Here is a 19,091-nt window from a genome sequence, read left to right as displayed (position 1 = left end):
TTTTCCTTACAATGGAGAACTGGCTCTTGTCTTCAGATTTAAAAATACATGCAAGTAGCTCTATATACAAAAATCTTTCTGAAGCATGAGTATTTTTACATTAAAATAGGTAGGGATCCTTGATGTTATCATCTTGCTGGTTACAGTTACCACTTATATGGGCCATTTGATTATGTGATTTGGGAATCAGGTTTTTTGAATAACAGAATCAATTCTCTAAAACTTAACCTCTGTATTAACATGGGGTTTTTTGTATAACAAGCAAGAAGTGTATTGGGCAAATAAATACCCTGTTTTGTTTTTATTAAATAGATGCAAGCAGATCTCATTGCTAAACCTTCAGTAGGAGTTGAGTTTGTGACACACCTGGGAATAAACATGCCTGAATTTGCTGGAAGTGGTGTGGAGATGAATTCTAATATATTCCATGAATCTGGAATAGAAGCACATGTTAGTGTAAAAGCTGGACAATTGAAATTCAGCATTCCTGCTCCAAAGAGTCCAGTAAAACTCCTCAGTGTCAGGTAATGAGAACTGAATGAGAGCTTTCAAGGCTATGTTCTTCCTTCTCTCCTTGGTTTTTATTGTGCTGGAATTTTATTTTGTTTTCTTTCACATAAAATTACTATAATAGCAATACATATTTTAAATTGAATTTAAATTAACTACTTACATCAATTTTAGAAAAAAATGGCTTAGTATACTATATATATATAATTTAGTATATAATATATACTAAATTATAATTATCACTAATAATACATACATCATTTAAAGCCAGATGTTATTTCAGTTAGCCTCTACATTAATAAGAGAGTTTTATTCAGAAGTGACTGTGTTAATAGGACATCTGAGCACTTGTCCTGGGAATAAATTACTAACTTTTCTGTTCCAGCAATACACTGCATTTGGTGTCTCCAGCCAAAACTGAAGAGATTCCAACTCTGATAGAGAACCAAGAAACCTCAACTTCTTGTAAGCCTTTCATTCCTGGTCTAAATTTCTGCACCAAAGTATTGTACCCTAACTCCACTGATGCAGAGGCAGTTCCATACTTTCCCTTGACTGGAGAATCCAGGTAAGTCATGTCAACTTAAACTGTGTTTATTTTGTGCTAACTACCTTCCCGCTTAGTCTCCAGGAATCTCTCACATCAAGCTTACCTTTAAAAATCTTTCAAAACTTACTGGCAGCAGCAGCTCAGAAAGAGAGCTGTTCAGAACTGTATGATTTCTTCTGTTTGTGGTCATGGACAAAAAAGTTACTCATAACACATTTCTTTACTCCTTCTGTAGATTTGAGGTTGAATTAGTGCCCACAGGCGAAGTAAAGGAATACTCTGCAATTGCAAACTATGAACTGCAGAGAGAGGGAAATGACCAGATAGACACCTTAAAGTTTGCTGTCCAGGCAGAAGGTAAGAGTCAAAAAAACCTGTGTGGTTTTTCTCAGTTTTGAACTGTCATTTTACAGAAAAGGAACTTTTATTAATAATCTTAATATTATTCTTAACCATGTAAAATAGAATACCATTTTCACGCCCAAGCAGCCCACAATTTAACTACATTTCCTTTCATGTAATCCCAGTGCAGGATTTTCGTGATGAGAGGCTGATTATGTACTTTGCATGATTTTAATAAAAGTGTGATGTTGGTGAATGGAAGCAAGGAAGAGGAGATGTTCAGGGGGTCTATATAAGCAATAGAAAAATATGTTTCTTATGAAATATGGAGTGAAAGCATACAAAAATCTATGGGGTCATTTAAATAACAAAAGTGTTGATGAGTTGGTGGGTCAGCCCATGGTATGTTTAGAAGATGAGAAGAAAAAAGATGACCTAGTTGCTAATCAGACTTATTAAAAGTTGTGTTAGATCTTTAGTGGGATATAACTGTCAGCTGATTCTTTTTTGTTCTCCTTTTAAGAAAAGTCCAAACAGATTCCATAGTTGGGAATAACCAAAGTAAATTATATTTTCTAGGTGTAAACCAGCATGAGGCCACATTGACCTTCAGGTACAACAGAGGAAAAAAGATTTTGACCAGTGATGTCCAGATTCCAGATGTTGGTGTTGACTTTGGTACAAACTTCAGAATTACTGATGAATCCATTTCTGGGAAGAAAGCATACACCTTTGTCCTAGATGTCAACAACAATAAGATTACAGAAGTAACTCTTACTGGCCAGATAAGGTAAATCAGGAAAACATTTAGAATTTAAAAGCTACCTTTGAAAAGGTTTCACTGGATGTAAAAATGTAGCAAATTTTTATCTCATTTTGGAGAAATTTCTTAAATACAGAGACAGATAAACTTGCCATTGAAACCCCATTATAAAAAACTTCAAAGCATTTTATTTGTAATAGTAATCAAATGCATACATATAACACATTGACTGATCTTTCCTACTATATGTATAGATATAATTTGAATTACAAGTTCCTTGAGGTAGTTCTTCCATGTTTGCACACACATGACTACAAGAATGCATTGTACTACTGTTATTGCAGGTGTGATAATCCAAGGATATAAACAAGGCAAGGTTTGTTCAGAGAGGTATTATCTTTTACTGGATATGCTTGGCTCTAAAAAAAGTTATTACATCTCCCCATGAAGAAATCTAATGGCACTCAGTAAGAAACAAAACCAAAAATAACTGAGAGCTTCCTGTAAAAATTCCCACGCTTCTCGATGAGAATATTTCCGGGAACATCTACAGGGGAGCTAACAAAAATGTTCAGCCTGCCAGGGTTTCTAAAATTGTCTGCCTCACAAGCCCATAGTGAAATGGGCTGATCACATTCTTTAATAAACCTCAATCTTCCATGGAATTCTGTGATCTTGATGGTGCCCCAGGGAGTCTTTGTCTTTGCTGTTCATGTAGAATTGCCTCTGATATCAGTGGGAGCTTTGGACAGATGTCAGAGACCTCAATTCCCTTTCATTTGCACTAACATAACATTAGAAGTTTGCTCGAGTCAACAAAGTTAGAGATATAAAATAAATGTGAATAAAGGAAAATTAAGCCCACTGGCATAATATATTTTGCCAAGTGTTTTGTTTCTATGTGATTCATGGCCACAGTCTGTATCCTGAGTAGAGAATTCAGCTTGAGTAAGGCATTTAGAATTTGGTTCAGTTACAGCTTTAGCAGGACAGGTACATACTTCCATCCTTTTCACTCCTTTGAAATTAACACAGACCCATTACTGTGTGTATCTGCACAGCAGCATTATAATAGTCTACTACAGGTTTCTCAAAGTAACTAGCAGAAGCTGAAAATATTGAGTTATAACAATGTTTACAAGTTTGATTCAATCTAATTTTTTTATAACACCTATTATGCCTTTGCTATAGATTTAAATGCTGAAAATGCTCCTGAAAAAATACAATTAAATATTTTTGTTCACATATATTTTTTCTTTCACAGATATGCTGGAGTGGAAGAGGCAATGTTAAGAGGCACCATTTCTTTTCCTCGCCTGGAAACCGAACTTAGAAGTGAAGCATTGGTTAATTATTCACCAAACAAAGCATATCTTCAAATCAGCTCAGCTGCAACAATTCATGGAAACTCAATATCAAAAAGAGTTCTTCTCAGATATGGTAGGGCCAAAAACATGATACACATACACAACCTTTAAATTTTAGCATCTTTTTACATTAGTTCATAGTATCTCTCAAGAAAAGAATATTACTGATTTTACCCTTTTCTTTTTAAAATTTTTAGATGCTGAGAAAGTTGAGCTAGAGTGGAATTCAGGTGCCAGTGCTGCTGTGAAAAAACTGTCTTCTGCCTTCCCAGTTGACTTTTCAGACTACCCAAAAACTCTAGAGAAGCATACCAACGAACTTCTGGATCGGAAAGTGGCTCATACAGACATGACACTGCGACATATCGTGTCACAATTTATTGTGGTAGGCTTTCAACCTGCAGTAGATATTACAGCTTCAGTACATAGCCCTGAGGAATTCTTGCCTCCCCCATGAAAGCTAAAATAAGAACTACGTGTAAAGCCACTCATCATAGTGAATAAGCTATGTATTTCCAGCTTTGATAGAATGAGTCACTTTAGTAGATAGCTTGACCCCAGTATTTGGGTAGTTCAAATAACTTTCAAATACCTTTACTGGGAAGTCCTAAAACTTTTTATTTACTTTGAAAAACTTTTCTCCTTGTTGCAGGCAACCAACACCTGGCTGCAAAAGACATCAAAAGATGTCCCTTATGCCCAGACTCTGCAAGACAAACTGAGTGCACTGCAGGAACTGAACATTCAGAAACTTAACCTGCCTGTTATCACCATTCCTGAAGAACTTTTCCTGAAAAGGTAGGGAATGAAATCAGGATAGTGAAACAGGAAACTGAAAATAGATATTTGTTCACATTTTAGTGTTACTTTATTGTGCTTTGGTTTTATAAAACAGCATGGAATTGCTGTAAACATTAGCATAAGATTGGAATCATAACAAAGAACTTTACAGTCAGAGAAATGAAAGGAGGAATTGATGCACATATTTAATACAGATTTGACTTCAGGTAGTATATTAATAGAACCCGAAGTGTTGTATTGTTACAAAAGGTGTACTGAATAAAAATACAGCATTCAACAGTCTTTAAGCCACAGAAATACTGACGACACGTTTCTCATAGATTTGTATCCTACATCCCTGCTGACACGTCAGCCATAACCCTCATAGCTCTGCATTTTCCTATGCAGTCCTGTTGGACAGTTCTTCCCATTTCCCTACACATACTGGTTAACGCCCACCAGTAGAGCAACCTGACCTCCTCCCATGCCTGACGTGCTCAGAGGGAAGTTGCACACATATGGACTGGGTGCTTGCACTAATTTGGTCCCATCTCTTCTACTTAATAGAATTTCACAGGACTTGTATGAATGTCATTACCCTTGTGTTAAATTTTATAGAAATTAAATGCTGAAATAAGTGCAAAGGACAACAGAGGCTAGTGTAAGATTGGGTGTCAAAAACAAACGGAGAAGAGTCTTCACTTTTGTATCTCTTAGATCTGTTTTTCCATGTATTATCTTTCATTGTGCTAATATGATATGGTGTGTTAATGATACACATCTCTATTGCTGCCATTGTGCTCCTGAGCTAAGTATAAGCAAGGAAGAAACTGTTTTTTTCTCCTAGGTTGTTGTCATCTGTGCTAATAATAATAACAATAATAATAACAATAATATTAGGGGTTTTTACTGCTCCTTTATGTAGCTTTTTAAAGAAACAAATTTCCTTTTGTAAATTTGTAATCTTTTTGTAAAGGAACAAATTTCAAAAGTTTTTGTTTCATTTTCATCTTAGGATGTAGCTCTAAGTGTAAAAATTCAAGATTTTGCAATATGAAAGACCAGTTAGGGAAACAAGAAAAGTATCTTTGCCAGCTTATTGTTCATTCAGAAATTAAGGCTAAGTTTTCTTCTGTGTTGCCTTTTCCTAATTAAGTTTTTTCAGCCAACAATCCATTTTCCAGTCCTAGTTCCTGGTCACATGCTTAGATTTTTATTTCCATTTATTCAGAATAAAAAAAAAATGTTGAATATTTAGATGAACCTTCAGCCAACAATCCATTTTCCAGTCCTAGTTCCTGGTCACATGCTTAGATTTTTATTTCCTTTTATTCAGAATAAAAAAAAAAAAAGTTGAATATTTAGATGAACATTTGAAATGCTTGTAATGGGAAAGATAGATAAATTCTTAACACTAATATGATTTCACGCATTTCTCTAAGAATACATCACTTCTAAAAAAAACATAATTGCATTTTGCTGGTACTCAGCATCCCACAAGTGTGCCAGTGATTCTGGAGGATTTTTTTTTTTTATTTTACCTACAAGTCCCTTTGTTTATGAAATAAGAGGAAAAAACATTGAAACAATTTCCTGGTACCAAAAATACTTTTGATAAATTCTGGTGAATGAGTGCTTGAAAATGTTGACATTAATGTTTGATCATTACATTTCTCTCTAAAACTAAAGTCAGGACATTGACATAAGCATGTAAGTAGGCTCAGTATCTTGGGCATAGGAGGAAATAATGAAAACTGCTGTATATGCTTTATGAACTTAGTTTCTAACAGAGTTATCTTTATTTTCCAGTGAAGGCCGGGTCAGATACAACTTCAATAAAAACAGTTTTGTAATGGACATTCCACTGCCATTTGCGGGAAAATCATCTGATGAGATGTGGATTCCGAAGACTGTTAAAACACCTCCTCTGGTAGTGGAGTCCATGGGAATAAGTGTGCCATCTCAGGAATACAGAATCCCAACATTTACTGTTCCAAAATCCTACCCTTTCCGTGTGCCTTTGCTGGGCAAGTTAGAGGTCTCTGCTAATGTGTACAGCAACTATTACAACTGGACAGCCGTGTACACCGTGACTAACAGCACCACAGAGAGAGCAACCAGCGTTAAAGCTACCTATAACACAAATGCTGATTCAGTTCTTGAGCTGCTTTCCTACAGTGTGAAAGGTAAGCGTGTTTGCTATACTGCAATGTTTGCAAACCTACTTTAATTATTTTATATCCCTTATATCAAGTACAGTACACTCGTTTGCCTGCACTTATTTAAAGACAGGTGTTGCACGATCTTGAATCACTTTCCCTTTGATTTTAAAGATGTTTGGTGTGTCTGTTTATTCAGGCACTGAAATTGAAGTCAGTTTAATTCAGTTAAGACTTTTACAGTCCGTATTTTCCTGGGTGTTCCTTACAGAAGAAAATGTCCTTCAAAACTGAAGGCATTGTACAAACACTTGTGCAGCTGGTAAATCAACTCTTTTCAAAATCAGGTGTGGAAGTGTATGTGTAGGTATGCCCACAATTTATTTCTCAGTTTATTAATATGTGTATATATGTATATAAAATTGTCTTATTTTTTTTTGTCCATATATTGCCATAATATGGTATTTTTAAGTTAATTACCTTAGAATTGCAGTTTGGGTTCTTAAACAGCAAACGGACAACCTGTCTTCAGGTTCATTTTCTTCTAAACTCCTCAGGATAACTGAGGCATGACAAAGAAAACACTAAAATCTAGGAATGTTAGATATGGGCTATTCTTGAGTCCATCTTCTTAATTTAAGTTTAAATAATGACATAATTTTATGTCATTTTACATTATTATATTTAGTAGTGTAGTGTAGAAACTTAATTTATTTGTAGTTCAAAACTTTAGCTTCAAATATCAAAATCTCTTTTTTCCTCTTTAAGGTTCTGGAGAAGCATCATATAACAGAAACGGATTCATCTATGCTTATGAAAATCACCTGAAGCACAGAGTCTTAACATCAGATTTTAAGCTGTCCGGCAGAAAGAATTATGAACCTATTCCAGTTGCAAACTACACCTTATCACTTACAGCATCAAGTACTCTGGGTCCTCGGCTTTCATTTTCCAGTGACATTGTTTCTGAAAAGATAAATAACCTGAATACCAATAATGTCAATATGGAAGGGCAGCTGGAAGTGGCTTCAGTGTTTGCAAAAAGCATTTACACTCTGTCCACCACATACAATGAAAAGAGACGGGTTTTAGAAGGAAAATCAGATCTGAAGTTGGAGTCTTCTTACCTTCAGGCTACCAATCAGATATCTGGCAGATACAGTGATGGTTCATTTTCCATTACTTCAATTTCTGATGTACAAAATGGGCTATTAAAGAACACAGCTTCACTGAGGTATGAAAACAGCCAGCTGAAAATGTCATCTGAAACCAACGGGAGGTATCAACATACTGCAGCTGTCAATAAGCTTGAAATAATTTTGTCAAAGAAGATGGCAGCACTTCGATCCGAATGCCAAGCCACTTACAAGCAAATCCAGTATTTTGCCGTGTTTGCAGGTTCTCTCAATTCCCAGGACCTTGTTTTCAACACTGATATCTCCCTGACTGATCAGAAGAATCGAGCTGCACATAAGTCATCACTCAATGTCAATCGGTATGGTCTAGCCAGCACTGCAACCACCAACATGCAGTTTAGTCCCTTGGCAATGCAGAGTGAAATGAATGCCAAGCTCGACACTGCTGGAGGCTCCATGTCACTGTCCTCTTCCGGGCGCTATGGGAAAAACAATGCAAAATTCAATATAGGTGGAAGAGTGAGCCTAGCAGAAATAACGCTGGGAAGTGAATATCAGAGTACAGTTCTGGGTATGGACAACAAACATGTTTTAAATTTCAGAGTTAATAGAGAAGGACTCAAGTTTTCAAATAATTTGCAGGGATCATTCAAAGAGATTAAGTTGGAATACACAAATGATTTGAATATTCCAGGCTTATCCTTAACATTTGTTTCAAAATTAGACAACAGCTTCAGCTTTGACAAGTTCCACAAACATGTTTTTGACCTTCAACTGGAGCCTAGCTCACTGACAGCTAAACTGAGCAATAATCTTAAATACACTAAAACAGAAGTTTCCAACAAAGCAGAACTCCTTCTCGAGCCTCTGAATATGAACTTGGATGGCAATGTCCGAGGAGTCCATGAAGCAGATGAAATAAGGCACACCTACACCCTTACATGTGCTGGTCTAACTGCAGACTTGAAAACAGACACCGTGGCAAACATTCAAGGCGCAGCAGTGAGTCACAGAGCTCATCTGAATGTGGCAGGACTTTCTTCCTCAGTTACCATGAACACAAACTGTGATTCCAAACCTCTCCGTTTCAGCAATGCTGTGCGTTCCACTATGGCCCCATTTGTCATCACGGCTGACGTACACACCAATGCTAATGGAAAGCTGGTTGCTGTGGGTGAACACACAGGAGACTTGTACAGCAAATTGCTGTTTAAAGCAGAGCCTCTTGCTTTTACTTTCTCCCATGATTACAGAGGCTCTACCAGCCATAGCTTGAAGTCTAGAGGAAGGTACACTACCCTGCTTGACAACAAAGTTAATATGCTTTTTACTCCATCAGAGCAGTCAAGTGCTTGGAAACTGAAAAGTCAGCTAAACAATAATGTATATTCACAAGATTTCAGCGCTTACAATAATGCAGAAAAGATCGGTGTGGAACTTAATGGAAGAGCTTTAGCAGATCTATCTGTAATGGACACATCAGTCACACTACCATTAACATCTGAAGAAGTTAATTTAATTGATCTCTTGGGTCTCAGGAACAGCATATCGGAGCCTCAAGAATTCAGCATCTCTGGCTTTTTGAAGTATGACAAAAATAAAGATATGCATGTTATTAGCCTACCCTTCTTGGAAAATTTGCCAGTTTACTTTGAAAAACTCAGAGGCACCATTCTATCCACACTGCAGGCCATACAAAGGTATCTGAAGAGCATAGATATAGAACAGCACATGAAAAAATACAAGGCAACTTTGAACAAACTGCCACAGGACATTAACGATTACATGGACAAATTAGATATCAAAGGCAAAGTTAGCAGCATGAAAAATAGTTTTGTTGCTTTCACAAAGGACTACAGAATAACATCGGATGATCTCCAAATTATTCTGGAAAAAGCCATGGACAATCTTCAAGAAATACTGTCTCTGCTGCAGATCTATCTGATAGAAGTTGAGCAATACATCAAAGACTGTTATGAGCAGTACGACATTAAAGGACTTATTGCACAGCTTCTTGATCAAATAGTTGAAACAATGACAGCTCTAGATAACAAATACCAGGTAAGAACAACTGTAATCAACATCATTGAAAAATTGCGGGTTTTCTTCCAACAATATGATCTTAACAAAATCAGAAGCAGCACTTTGGCTTGGATTAAAAATGTTGATGATGAGTACGGGATTACAGCAAAAATACAGGAAAACCTAGAATTACTCAAGAATCAGATTCAGAATATTGATCTCAGAAGCATTGCAGAAAATTTGAAACAACAGATTAAAGCATTTGATGCTAAAGAATGTTTAGAAAAATTTAAGCGATCTTTGCCAATCAAAAAAATTAATGAAATTCTTGAACAAATCAAAGACTTCATTCTAAATTGGATAGAGGAATATGAATTATCTGAGAAGATCAGCGCTTTCCGTGGTCATATGCACAAATTGATTATAAAATATGAAATTGATAAGCAGATATATTTTTTAATTGACAGAATAATAGAACTGCTTAAAACATACAGAATAAAAGAAACTCTCCAGAAACTGACCATCTACCTGCAAAATGCTGATGTGAAGTCATGCTTTGATAAAGTTGTTGCTTTTGTTGATGATGCTGTCAAGAAAGTGCAAACCTTTGATTATGAAAAGATGATAAAGCAAGTCAACAAGTTCCTTGACATGGTTATTAAAAAGCTCAAGGCTTTTGATTATGACCAGTTTGTAGATGACACAAATAACAAAATTCGAGAAGTGACTCAGAAAATAAATGAAGAACTCAGAAATCTAGAACTTCCACAAAAAGCAGAGGCACTGAAACAGTATATAAGAGATTTTAGATCTGTGATTTCAAAATACATGGAACAACTAAAGGACACGAAGCTTGCTGCAGTAATTAACTGGCTCAGGGAGCTCATAGACTCAACAACATTTGCTAATCTCAAAGCCAAGGTAAATGAACATCTGGAAGACCTGCGAGAGAGGATTTCTGAAATGGATATATCTCAGGAATTCCAGTGGTGTCTTCAGAAGATAAGCCAATTCTACAACTCTGTTGTCATATACATCTCTGACCAATGGAGCACAGCTTCCAAAAAAATGACTGCGTTGGCTGAAGAGTATGATCTAAAAAATTGGGCTGAAAGTGTAAAACAGTTTGTTGAAACTGGATTTAAAGTCCCTGAAATCAGGGCAGTTATAGTCACTATACCTGCCTTTGAGGTTAGTCTCCGAAGTCTTCGGGAAGCAACATTTCGAACACCAGAATTCATTGTCCCACTGACTGATCTCCGTATCCCCTCCTATGAGATCAATATTAAGAAACTAAAGGACTTGAAAATCCCAATGAAATTTACTACCCCAGAATTTAAAATTCTAAATGCCTTTCAAATTCCTTCCTTCACAATTGACTTGATTGAAGTTAAGCTTCTGATTGTGAGAACAATAGACAAAATCATGTCTGCGGAATTTCAGTTCCCATCTATCGATGTCTATTTGAAAGACCTGAAGATGAGAGATATGCCCTTTTCCGACATTTCTTTCCCAGAAATGCAAATGCCTCAATTTCAAATACCAGAATTATTGATTCCAAAGCTAAATCTGAATGAGCTCCAGATTCCTAACATGAAGATACCAGAGTTCCAGCTCCCACGTATCCCACATACTGTGACTGTCCCTACATTTGGCAAGTTGTCTGGTGCTTTCAGAGTCACCTCGCCATTCTTCACACTGTCTACACAAGCTGAGATTCGTAATACCACAACATCTGCAAACAGTCCAGAATTTGTTACCTCCATTTCAGCTCAAACAACATCCAAATTGGACTTCCTAGTTTTTAGTGTTATTGCAGATTCACGTCTGCTGGCCCCTGACATGAAACAGCTGAATCTTAAAAATGCTATGAAAGTCAACCATAGGTTCCTTAAAGTTGATCATACCAATGAAGTGGTATTTTTAGGGACTTCGGTAGAAGGTGAAGCTGAAACTAGAGCAAACTTAAATACAAAGAAAAATTCAGTAGAGCTACAGAATAACTTGATGGTCAAGCTGCAAAGAAAAATTTGGATGCAGAGTGGAATGGCATATTCTCACAGACTGAATATTCCACAAGCTGGTTTCTCCAGCCAGGCTGATCTGATCAATAACATGACAGCAGAGGTAGAAGCAGGATACATATCATTTACCTCTGCTGGTAGAGGAAACTGGAAATGGGTTTCACCCAATTTCTCCGACGAAGGCACTCATGATTCACATGCCACTTTCAAGATTGAGGGCCCCACTATTACATTTTCTGCCAACAACAGAATAAATGATAAGTATCTGAAAGTCAACCAAGCTATGAAATATGAATGTCATTCATTAATGTCTGCAGCACTTCAGATTCAGTCTGAAATTGAGTCACAGCGTGTGGGACGTAGCCTTCTGAATGTGCAAGGCACAGGAGAACTTCTAGGAATGAAAGTAGAATTAACAGGCTCTCACAATGCTCGGCTCCATGGACGGGTTACTGGAACTGTAAATAATGAACTTTCCTTCTTGGCAAACCCTTCTGAAATTCGTCTTTCAACAAACAATGATGGAAATGTGAAAATCAGCTTCCCAATGAAACTAACTGGCAAAATTGACTTCCTGAATAACTATGGGTTTGCCTTCAGTTCTTCTGTTCAGCAGGTCAACTGGCAAGCTACTGGCAGATTCAATCAATACAGATATTTCCATAATATGTCTGCTGGCAGCAATGAGGACAGAATTGAAGCTCATATCGAAATGAATGGAGATGCCAACCTGGACTTCTTAAACATTCCTCTAAGCATTCCTCAGATTCAGATTCCCTACACTGGAATCAAAACTCCTCAGCTGAAAGATTATTCACTGTGGGAACATGCAGGCCTGAAGGAATTATTGAAGACAACAAGACAATCCTTTGATTTAAATTTGAATGCTCAGTATGAGAAAAACAAAGACATGCATGCAATCCCACTTCCTTTAGCAAAAGTGCATGAAGTACTTAATAAGAACATCCTTTTATTCAACAAGCATTTTGAGAAAGGGAGAAATGCAGCTTTAGATTTTCTTACAAAGTCATATAATGAAGCCAAAACAAAACTGGACAAATACAAAATACAAACATCACTGAACAAAATACCACGGACTCTCACAATTCCAGGATACACCATTCCAGTTGTGAATATTGAAGTTTCTCCTTTCACTGCTGAGATGCCAGCCTTTGGTTTCACACTTCCAAAAGAAATAAGCACAAGAGGATTCACAGTCCCAATAATTGGCTTTTCAGTTCCATCTTACACACTAGTTGTACCTTCTTTTGAGCTTCCAGTCCTTCATATCCCCCAGGATCTACGCACTCTAAAACTTCCTAGATTCAGAATCAACAGCTCAGCAAACAACATCTTAGTTCCAGCCATGGGCAACATTACTTATGACTTCTCATTTAAATCCAGCGTAATGACTTTAACTGCAAATGCTGGGCTGTTCAATCAGTCAGATATTGTTGGACATCTCAGTGTCGCATCCTCTTCTGTCATTGAGGCTCTGCAATTTAAGCTGGATGGTTCAACAAGTTTGACAAGAAAAAGAGGGTTGAAGCTGGCCACAGCATTGTCCCTGAGTAATAACAAATATATAGGAGGAAACCATGATAGCACTGTCACTCTCTTAAAGAGGATCATGGAAGCTTCGGTGGCAACAAATATAGAAGTGGACACACCAGTTTTAAAAATTAATTTCAGCCAAGAACTTTCTGGAAATACAAAATCTAAACCCACTCTTTCCTCAGGGATAAAATTAATATATGATTTTAATACTCCCAAATATGGTACCAGTGCTAAGGGAGAAATTGCTCACAAATTTGCTTTGGAGAGCCTTACATATTACATATCAGTAGAATCTTCTACAACTGGGGATATTGATGGAGTATTTTATACTGGAAATGCATTTTCTGGGAGTTTAGACCATGAGGCAAATGCCTATTTAAATGCTAATGGAGCTCGGTCATCCCTCAGATTCGAGGCCCACTCTAAAGCAGATGGGCTCTGGCTGATTGAAATCAAAGAATTACTTGCAGTCGAAGCATCTCCCCGTCATATTTATGCAGTCTGGGAGCACAATGGGAAGAACTATGCACGATGTACATCTCGTTTCACAACAACGGGGACTCAGAGATGCAAAGCAACCTTAGAGCTGGCTCCTTGGGATGTATCAGCAGATCTTCAGATTCAAGCCATTCAGCCAAATCCCTTCCTGGGCATGGCATCAGTTAATGAGGCTGTTGTAGTGAAAATCAGTCCTGCAAACCAGAAAGCTGGCTGGAAGGGTGAAGGCCAAATTCACTCACTATCTCTCAGTCATGATATGCAGTTATCAAATGAAAACTCAGAGGCAAAATTTGTTGTTTCTGGATCTTTGGAAGGATACATGGACTTCCTCAAAGTCATCAAGTGTCCCATTTCTGAGAAGAGCTTATGGGATATTTTGAAGCTGGACGTCACTACCAGTGCTAACAGGAAACAGTACTTGAATGGCTCGGCATCCCTCGTGTACACCAAGAGTGAGGATGGTTACTTTTTCCCCATACCTGTGAATAAGCTGACTGATGGCTTCACTGTCACTATTCCTGGGTTACACCTAGAGGCTCCAAGCCCTGTCCTCAGCACTCCAGAGTTCAGCCTTCCTTTCACCACTCTCCAGGTCCCAGCATACACCGTTGACTTGCGCAACATAAAAATTCCACAGACACTAAGCACAATGCCATTTGATGTCCATTTACCCACACTGCCAAAGCTAAGATTCCCCAAAGTGGATGTAGGAGCAAATTATATTACATTAGAAGAATATAAAATGCCATTTTTTGAGGTGACAATACCTGAATACCAAATAGCTGTGTCTCAATTCACTTTACCAAAGAGTGTTTCATTTGGCAGTTTCTCTGTAGATCTAGATGAAGTAGCTAATAAAATTGCAGATTTTGAAATGCCTACAATTACCATTCCTGAACAGAAAATTGAGATCCCCCCTCTGAAAATATCCTTGCCTGCTGGAATTTACATCCCATCATTTGGTGCCTTGACTGGATCTTTCAAAGTTGTTTCCCCTTTGTACAACGTCACCTGGAGAACAGACTTCACAAATAAGAAGGATTCTTTTGAACATTCCATTGACTCTACCTGCAGCTCAACATTGCAATTCCTGGAATATGATCTGAATGGTAAGACTTTGAAATTCTATATGCCATGATTTTGAACGAAAAAATTATTGTAGACTAGGCTTTTCCAGATCTTTTTTCCCCAGGACTTTGCAATGAAGGTGTTTCTGTCTGTTTAGCATTGGTGTTAGATGACACTTCTTTTATCAGCAGTGGCATTTTTTCATAAATTACTATCGGAGTCTCAGTCAGTCACCTTGGAGGCTAATGACACACATATATACGTGTGTATATGTGTGTCATATCCATGTTGAGATATAATGTGAATTTTAAAATGCTCCAATCAAACAAATGTTTCCATGTCTTTTTATTTGGAACATTATGGCCACTCAGTTTCTTGAAGCATAATTTGACATATCAGTGAAATACCCCACAACTGGCCATCTAACATACAATTGGATATGTCTCATGTATTTCTTCTTGGTAATATACACCCTTGAAATCTTTTTCACAGTTGTTTCAAACTACGAATATAAAGAAGGCGTGTTTGTTGTGAAGACAGCTGGCAGCTTTTCACATCGTGACATGAGTGCAAACTACCAGGAAAATCTAACAATTTCAGGATTTAGGTAAAGATTTGCTCTGATAATGTAATTTATAATACGCATAATTACAAATGATGTGTTGTTGCTTTGATCTCTAATTCCCCTAGGTGCTTTGCAGTAATTAATAAGAATCTGTATGTATATCTACCTTGCCGTTATTGTTTGTGTCCTTTTCCCCCTCAAGGTAGCTTGAAAGCTGTTCCCTATCAGGGTTTTTAGAACAGCTTTTCTCTGTCAGAAAACCACTGAGTCATAAGCACAGTATTTTATAATAGGAGCAGTTCTAGATCTAGCCATAAACATAGTTGGATTTCTTCCCAGTGGATCCCTCTGTCACCCAAAGCCAGTACAGAGTAATTTTTATTCACAAGTGCCCAATATTAGACTTGGCTCTCTTACTGCCTGTTTTAATCTGCAAGTGTTGTGTTGATACATCCAAGGGACAGAATCAGTGAAGGCAAGTACAAATGCAGATAAACTGTAGTGCCTATACTTGTGTTGATGGAAAAATTGCAGTCAGTTTGTAGAAATCTGTAGAAAGCTGACAATGGTACAGCTACAGGTTTTGTTTACCTGCCCTAATTTAATGAAAATTCAGAAAAGAGCTCAATATAGTCTTATCTAAAACAGGAAAAGTAGAGTGACATAAAGTTTTGAATGCATCAGGCTAAATTCTGAGAAATGTGGATAATAAGCCTGACATTTTCTTTTCACCATTAAGGCATTGTTTACTTTTATATATATATACATATATATATATATATATATATATATATGTATATGAAATTATAGGTGGTACTATGTTCAGACATACAGCATTGGGCTTGTGCTTTCTGCATTGCTTCATAGCTGTGTATTTGTGCATTTACTGTGGTTGCAGAGCCATGGAGGACACTTTATCTCTAGACATCATCAGCCCAACTTTCACAGATGTTCATGTGCGTTACCAAGAGAATGAAAGGAAATCATTTGGCTCAATATCCTCACCCTCAGCCGGGACCCTTGCTTATGTCATAGAAGGGGACGATGAAACTTTCCTTGCTAGAGTGTACTACCAAACTCAGGTAAGCTTAATATGAGCAATAAAAAGCAAAAATGTTTGGTGTGGTCAGAGGAAAAGTTCCCTTTTAAATTTTGTCTGTGTTTACATTGAGATATAAATTAACCACCAAATAAAAACTATATTATCAGTAATTAAAGGTTGTATTTCCTACACTGGCATTTCCAGTACTAAAAATAATATCTGTGTTAAAGGGTGTTTTCAATCCCTTCACAGAGTTTTTTTTTCTGTCTCCTATGGTCAAGAAGGCACATCCCCTGAAAGTGAAGAATGTACAAAGTCAGTTTTAGATAAATTACCCATCACATTTAATAGATAGCCATCAGGCTACTTAGAATTACTACATAAGTGACCATTATAGGAATAAGGTGACTAGAAGAGGTCAGAACATCTGTGAAGTGTCTTTTGAAATTTGTTATTATTTTACAATACATGCTCTTATTATTGGCATACTACAATAATTTCCAGTTTAAAATCTTACCTTCCAAAATTTTATACTAATTTAAGGATCAGAAGCAACTCATAATTCACTATTTATTATTTATTATAAATGGAAGAATTATACATGTAAATATAGTCTTATTTGAGGATTTATTAGCTACTCTGAATAACTGCCTAAATCATCTCATTTATGTAAATGATTACACAATTAAATCCTCTAATATTTTCACATGAAAAAGATTTTTTTTAAATTTACTTTAATTGATTTCAGGAATGAGTAGAAGGCTCATTTTCCCAAGTAATTCTCCTGCCTTATGAGACATGATAGTCATTTAATAAAAAGGAAGGAAAAATCTTGTTTGCAGTCAGATATTGAAGACCAGACTCACTTATGTTCTAGTCTTGCACTTTGAATAAGCTTGAAGTAGCTTGGCACAAGATAATTTATTCCAAAATAACTTTTCAAGATGACAGCCAACAGACAGCAAACAGACAGTGGACAAAAAATTAGAGAGTGCTTGTCTTAATAAATTATAAAATTAAAGTTGCAATAATGAGAATGTTAAAATACACTCTTAATAATATTGGAGTTTTCTTACCCTGTTTTGTATTTTCAGTCTGCTCCCCAGAATGACATAGACATACTAAAAGGTGAGATATCCCTCAAAGAACCTGACCAGATACAAATGAAATTCAACTGGAACGAGGATGCTGCCAAAGACTTGCTGTTGGGTCTGAAAGAAAGAGTGCCTAAAATGACAAATGCAGTCTATAGGTATGTTAATCGGTACCATAAGGAGCATATGGGACTGGAAATTAGTGCTGCCACGTTAAAGATGAAGAGTATAATGCAGAATAATGCTGAAAAAGCATACACTTTTGCTGCAAATCAAATAGATGAAATAGATTCTCAGCTTCGCACAGCCGCCAATGAGGCCTCTGACAAATATCAGGAGCTGAAGTTCAAAGCTAAACGGCTTTATCGAAGAGCAGCAGATCAGGCTGAACAGTTTGACTATCAAAGAATAAAAGCAGAACTTCTGAATGTTTTAATTGACATAATAGAAGAGTACCACCAGAAAATAAAGCACGTAATTGACTCAGCCACTGAATTCCTGAAAACCACAAAATTTCAGGTCCCTGGGTTGTCTGAAAAGTACAGTGGTGCAGAAATATACCTCATGACTACAGAGAAGGTAGCAAAAACTGCTGATGTATGCCTTTCAAAACTTCAGGAGTACTTTGATGCCTTGATTGCAGCTATCAATGAGCTGGAAGTCAGACTTCCTGCTTCTGAAACAATTCTTAGAGGCCGTAATGTACTTGATCAAATTAAAGAAATGCTGAAAGATTTGCAGAACAAAATCAGGCAGACATTTGCTACTCTTCAGGAAGCTGACTTTGCAGGAAGGCTGAAGCAACTGAAACAAGCAGTGCAACAAGTTTTTCAGAAGGTAGAAGAAATGGTTAGAAGCTTGCAATCCAAAACTTTTGAAGACATCAAAGTCGAAGCACAACAGCTGTACAAAGATGCAATAACTTCAGACTTTGCCCAGAAGCTGAGATCCTTGACAAAAGATGTTAAAAAATACATTTCTCAGTTCAAAGACTTCAGCCAGAAGACATTCCGGGACCTTTCAAAAAAGGTGCATCAGCTGCTCCTCTATGTAAAGTCATTGCGGGAGGAATATTTTGACCCAACTGCACTTGGATTGTCAGTGAAATATTATGAGGTGGAAGAAAAAGTACTGGCATGGCTGAAGAATATCATAGATGTTCTCGTAGATTGGCACAACCAGTGGGTTGGAGATCTTGCTGGCATCGCCACACGCCTGACAGACCAAGTAAGAGAACTGGCGGAAATCTACAGTCAGGAATATTATGACCTTATAACTGATTTTGAAGGAAAAGGAAAACAGAAGATCGTGGAACTCTCATCTGCTGCTCAGGAAAAAATCCGATATTGGTCTGCAGCTGCTAAGAGGAAAATCGATGAACATAACAAGCAGCTCAAAGAAAAGCTCCGGGAGATATATGGGCAGCTTAGCCAGTCCCAAGAAAAGCTAATCAGTGAAGCCAAGAGGTTAATTGATGTAACTATAGAAAATTACTCTGCTTTCCTGCAATATCTCTCAGAGCTTCTTCGCTGGCTTGAGCAAATAACAGCTGAGAGCATAAAGCCGTATGTAGCTGTTCGTCAAGGAGAGCTCAGAATACAAGTGCCCATG

General features: G+C 37.1%; 1 protein-coding gene across 1 annotated transcript in view; it reads left to right on the top strand.

The window, feature by feature from the left end:
- APOB (apolipoprotein B) overlaps nt 1–19,091 on the top strand; it is a 36,227-nt gene that overhangs the window by 15,886 nt on the left and 1,250 nt on the right. The window contains 12 exon segments of the mRNA XM_039721595.1: nt 313–524; nt 896–1,078; nt 1,296–1,417; nt 1,982–2,192; nt 3,430–3,605; nt 3,730–3,917; nt 4,185–4,330; nt 6,122–6,498; nt 7,240–14,820; nt 15,272–15,386; nt 16,243–16,426; nt 17,481–19,091. Coding sequence (XP_039577529.1) covers nt 313–524; nt 896–1,078; nt 1,296–1,417; nt 1,982–2,192; nt 3,430–3,605; nt 3,730–3,917; nt 4,185–4,330; nt 6,122–6,498; nt 7,240–14,820; nt 15,272–15,386; nt 16,243–16,426; nt 17,481–19,091 — 11,106 coding nt within the window.

The sequence above is a fragment of the Passer montanus genome, unplaced genomic scaffold (genome assembly GCF_014805655.1).
Source record: "Passer montanus isolate IOZ18808 unplaced genomic scaffold, ASM1480565v1 scaffold46, whole genome shotgun sequence".
Taxonomy (NCBI): Eukaryota; Metazoa; Chordata; class Aves; order Passeriformes; family Passeridae; genus Passer; species Passer montanus.
The sequence above is the reverse complement of the archived record's forward strand: the minus strand, read 5'-3'. Positions and strand labels throughout refer to the sequence as shown.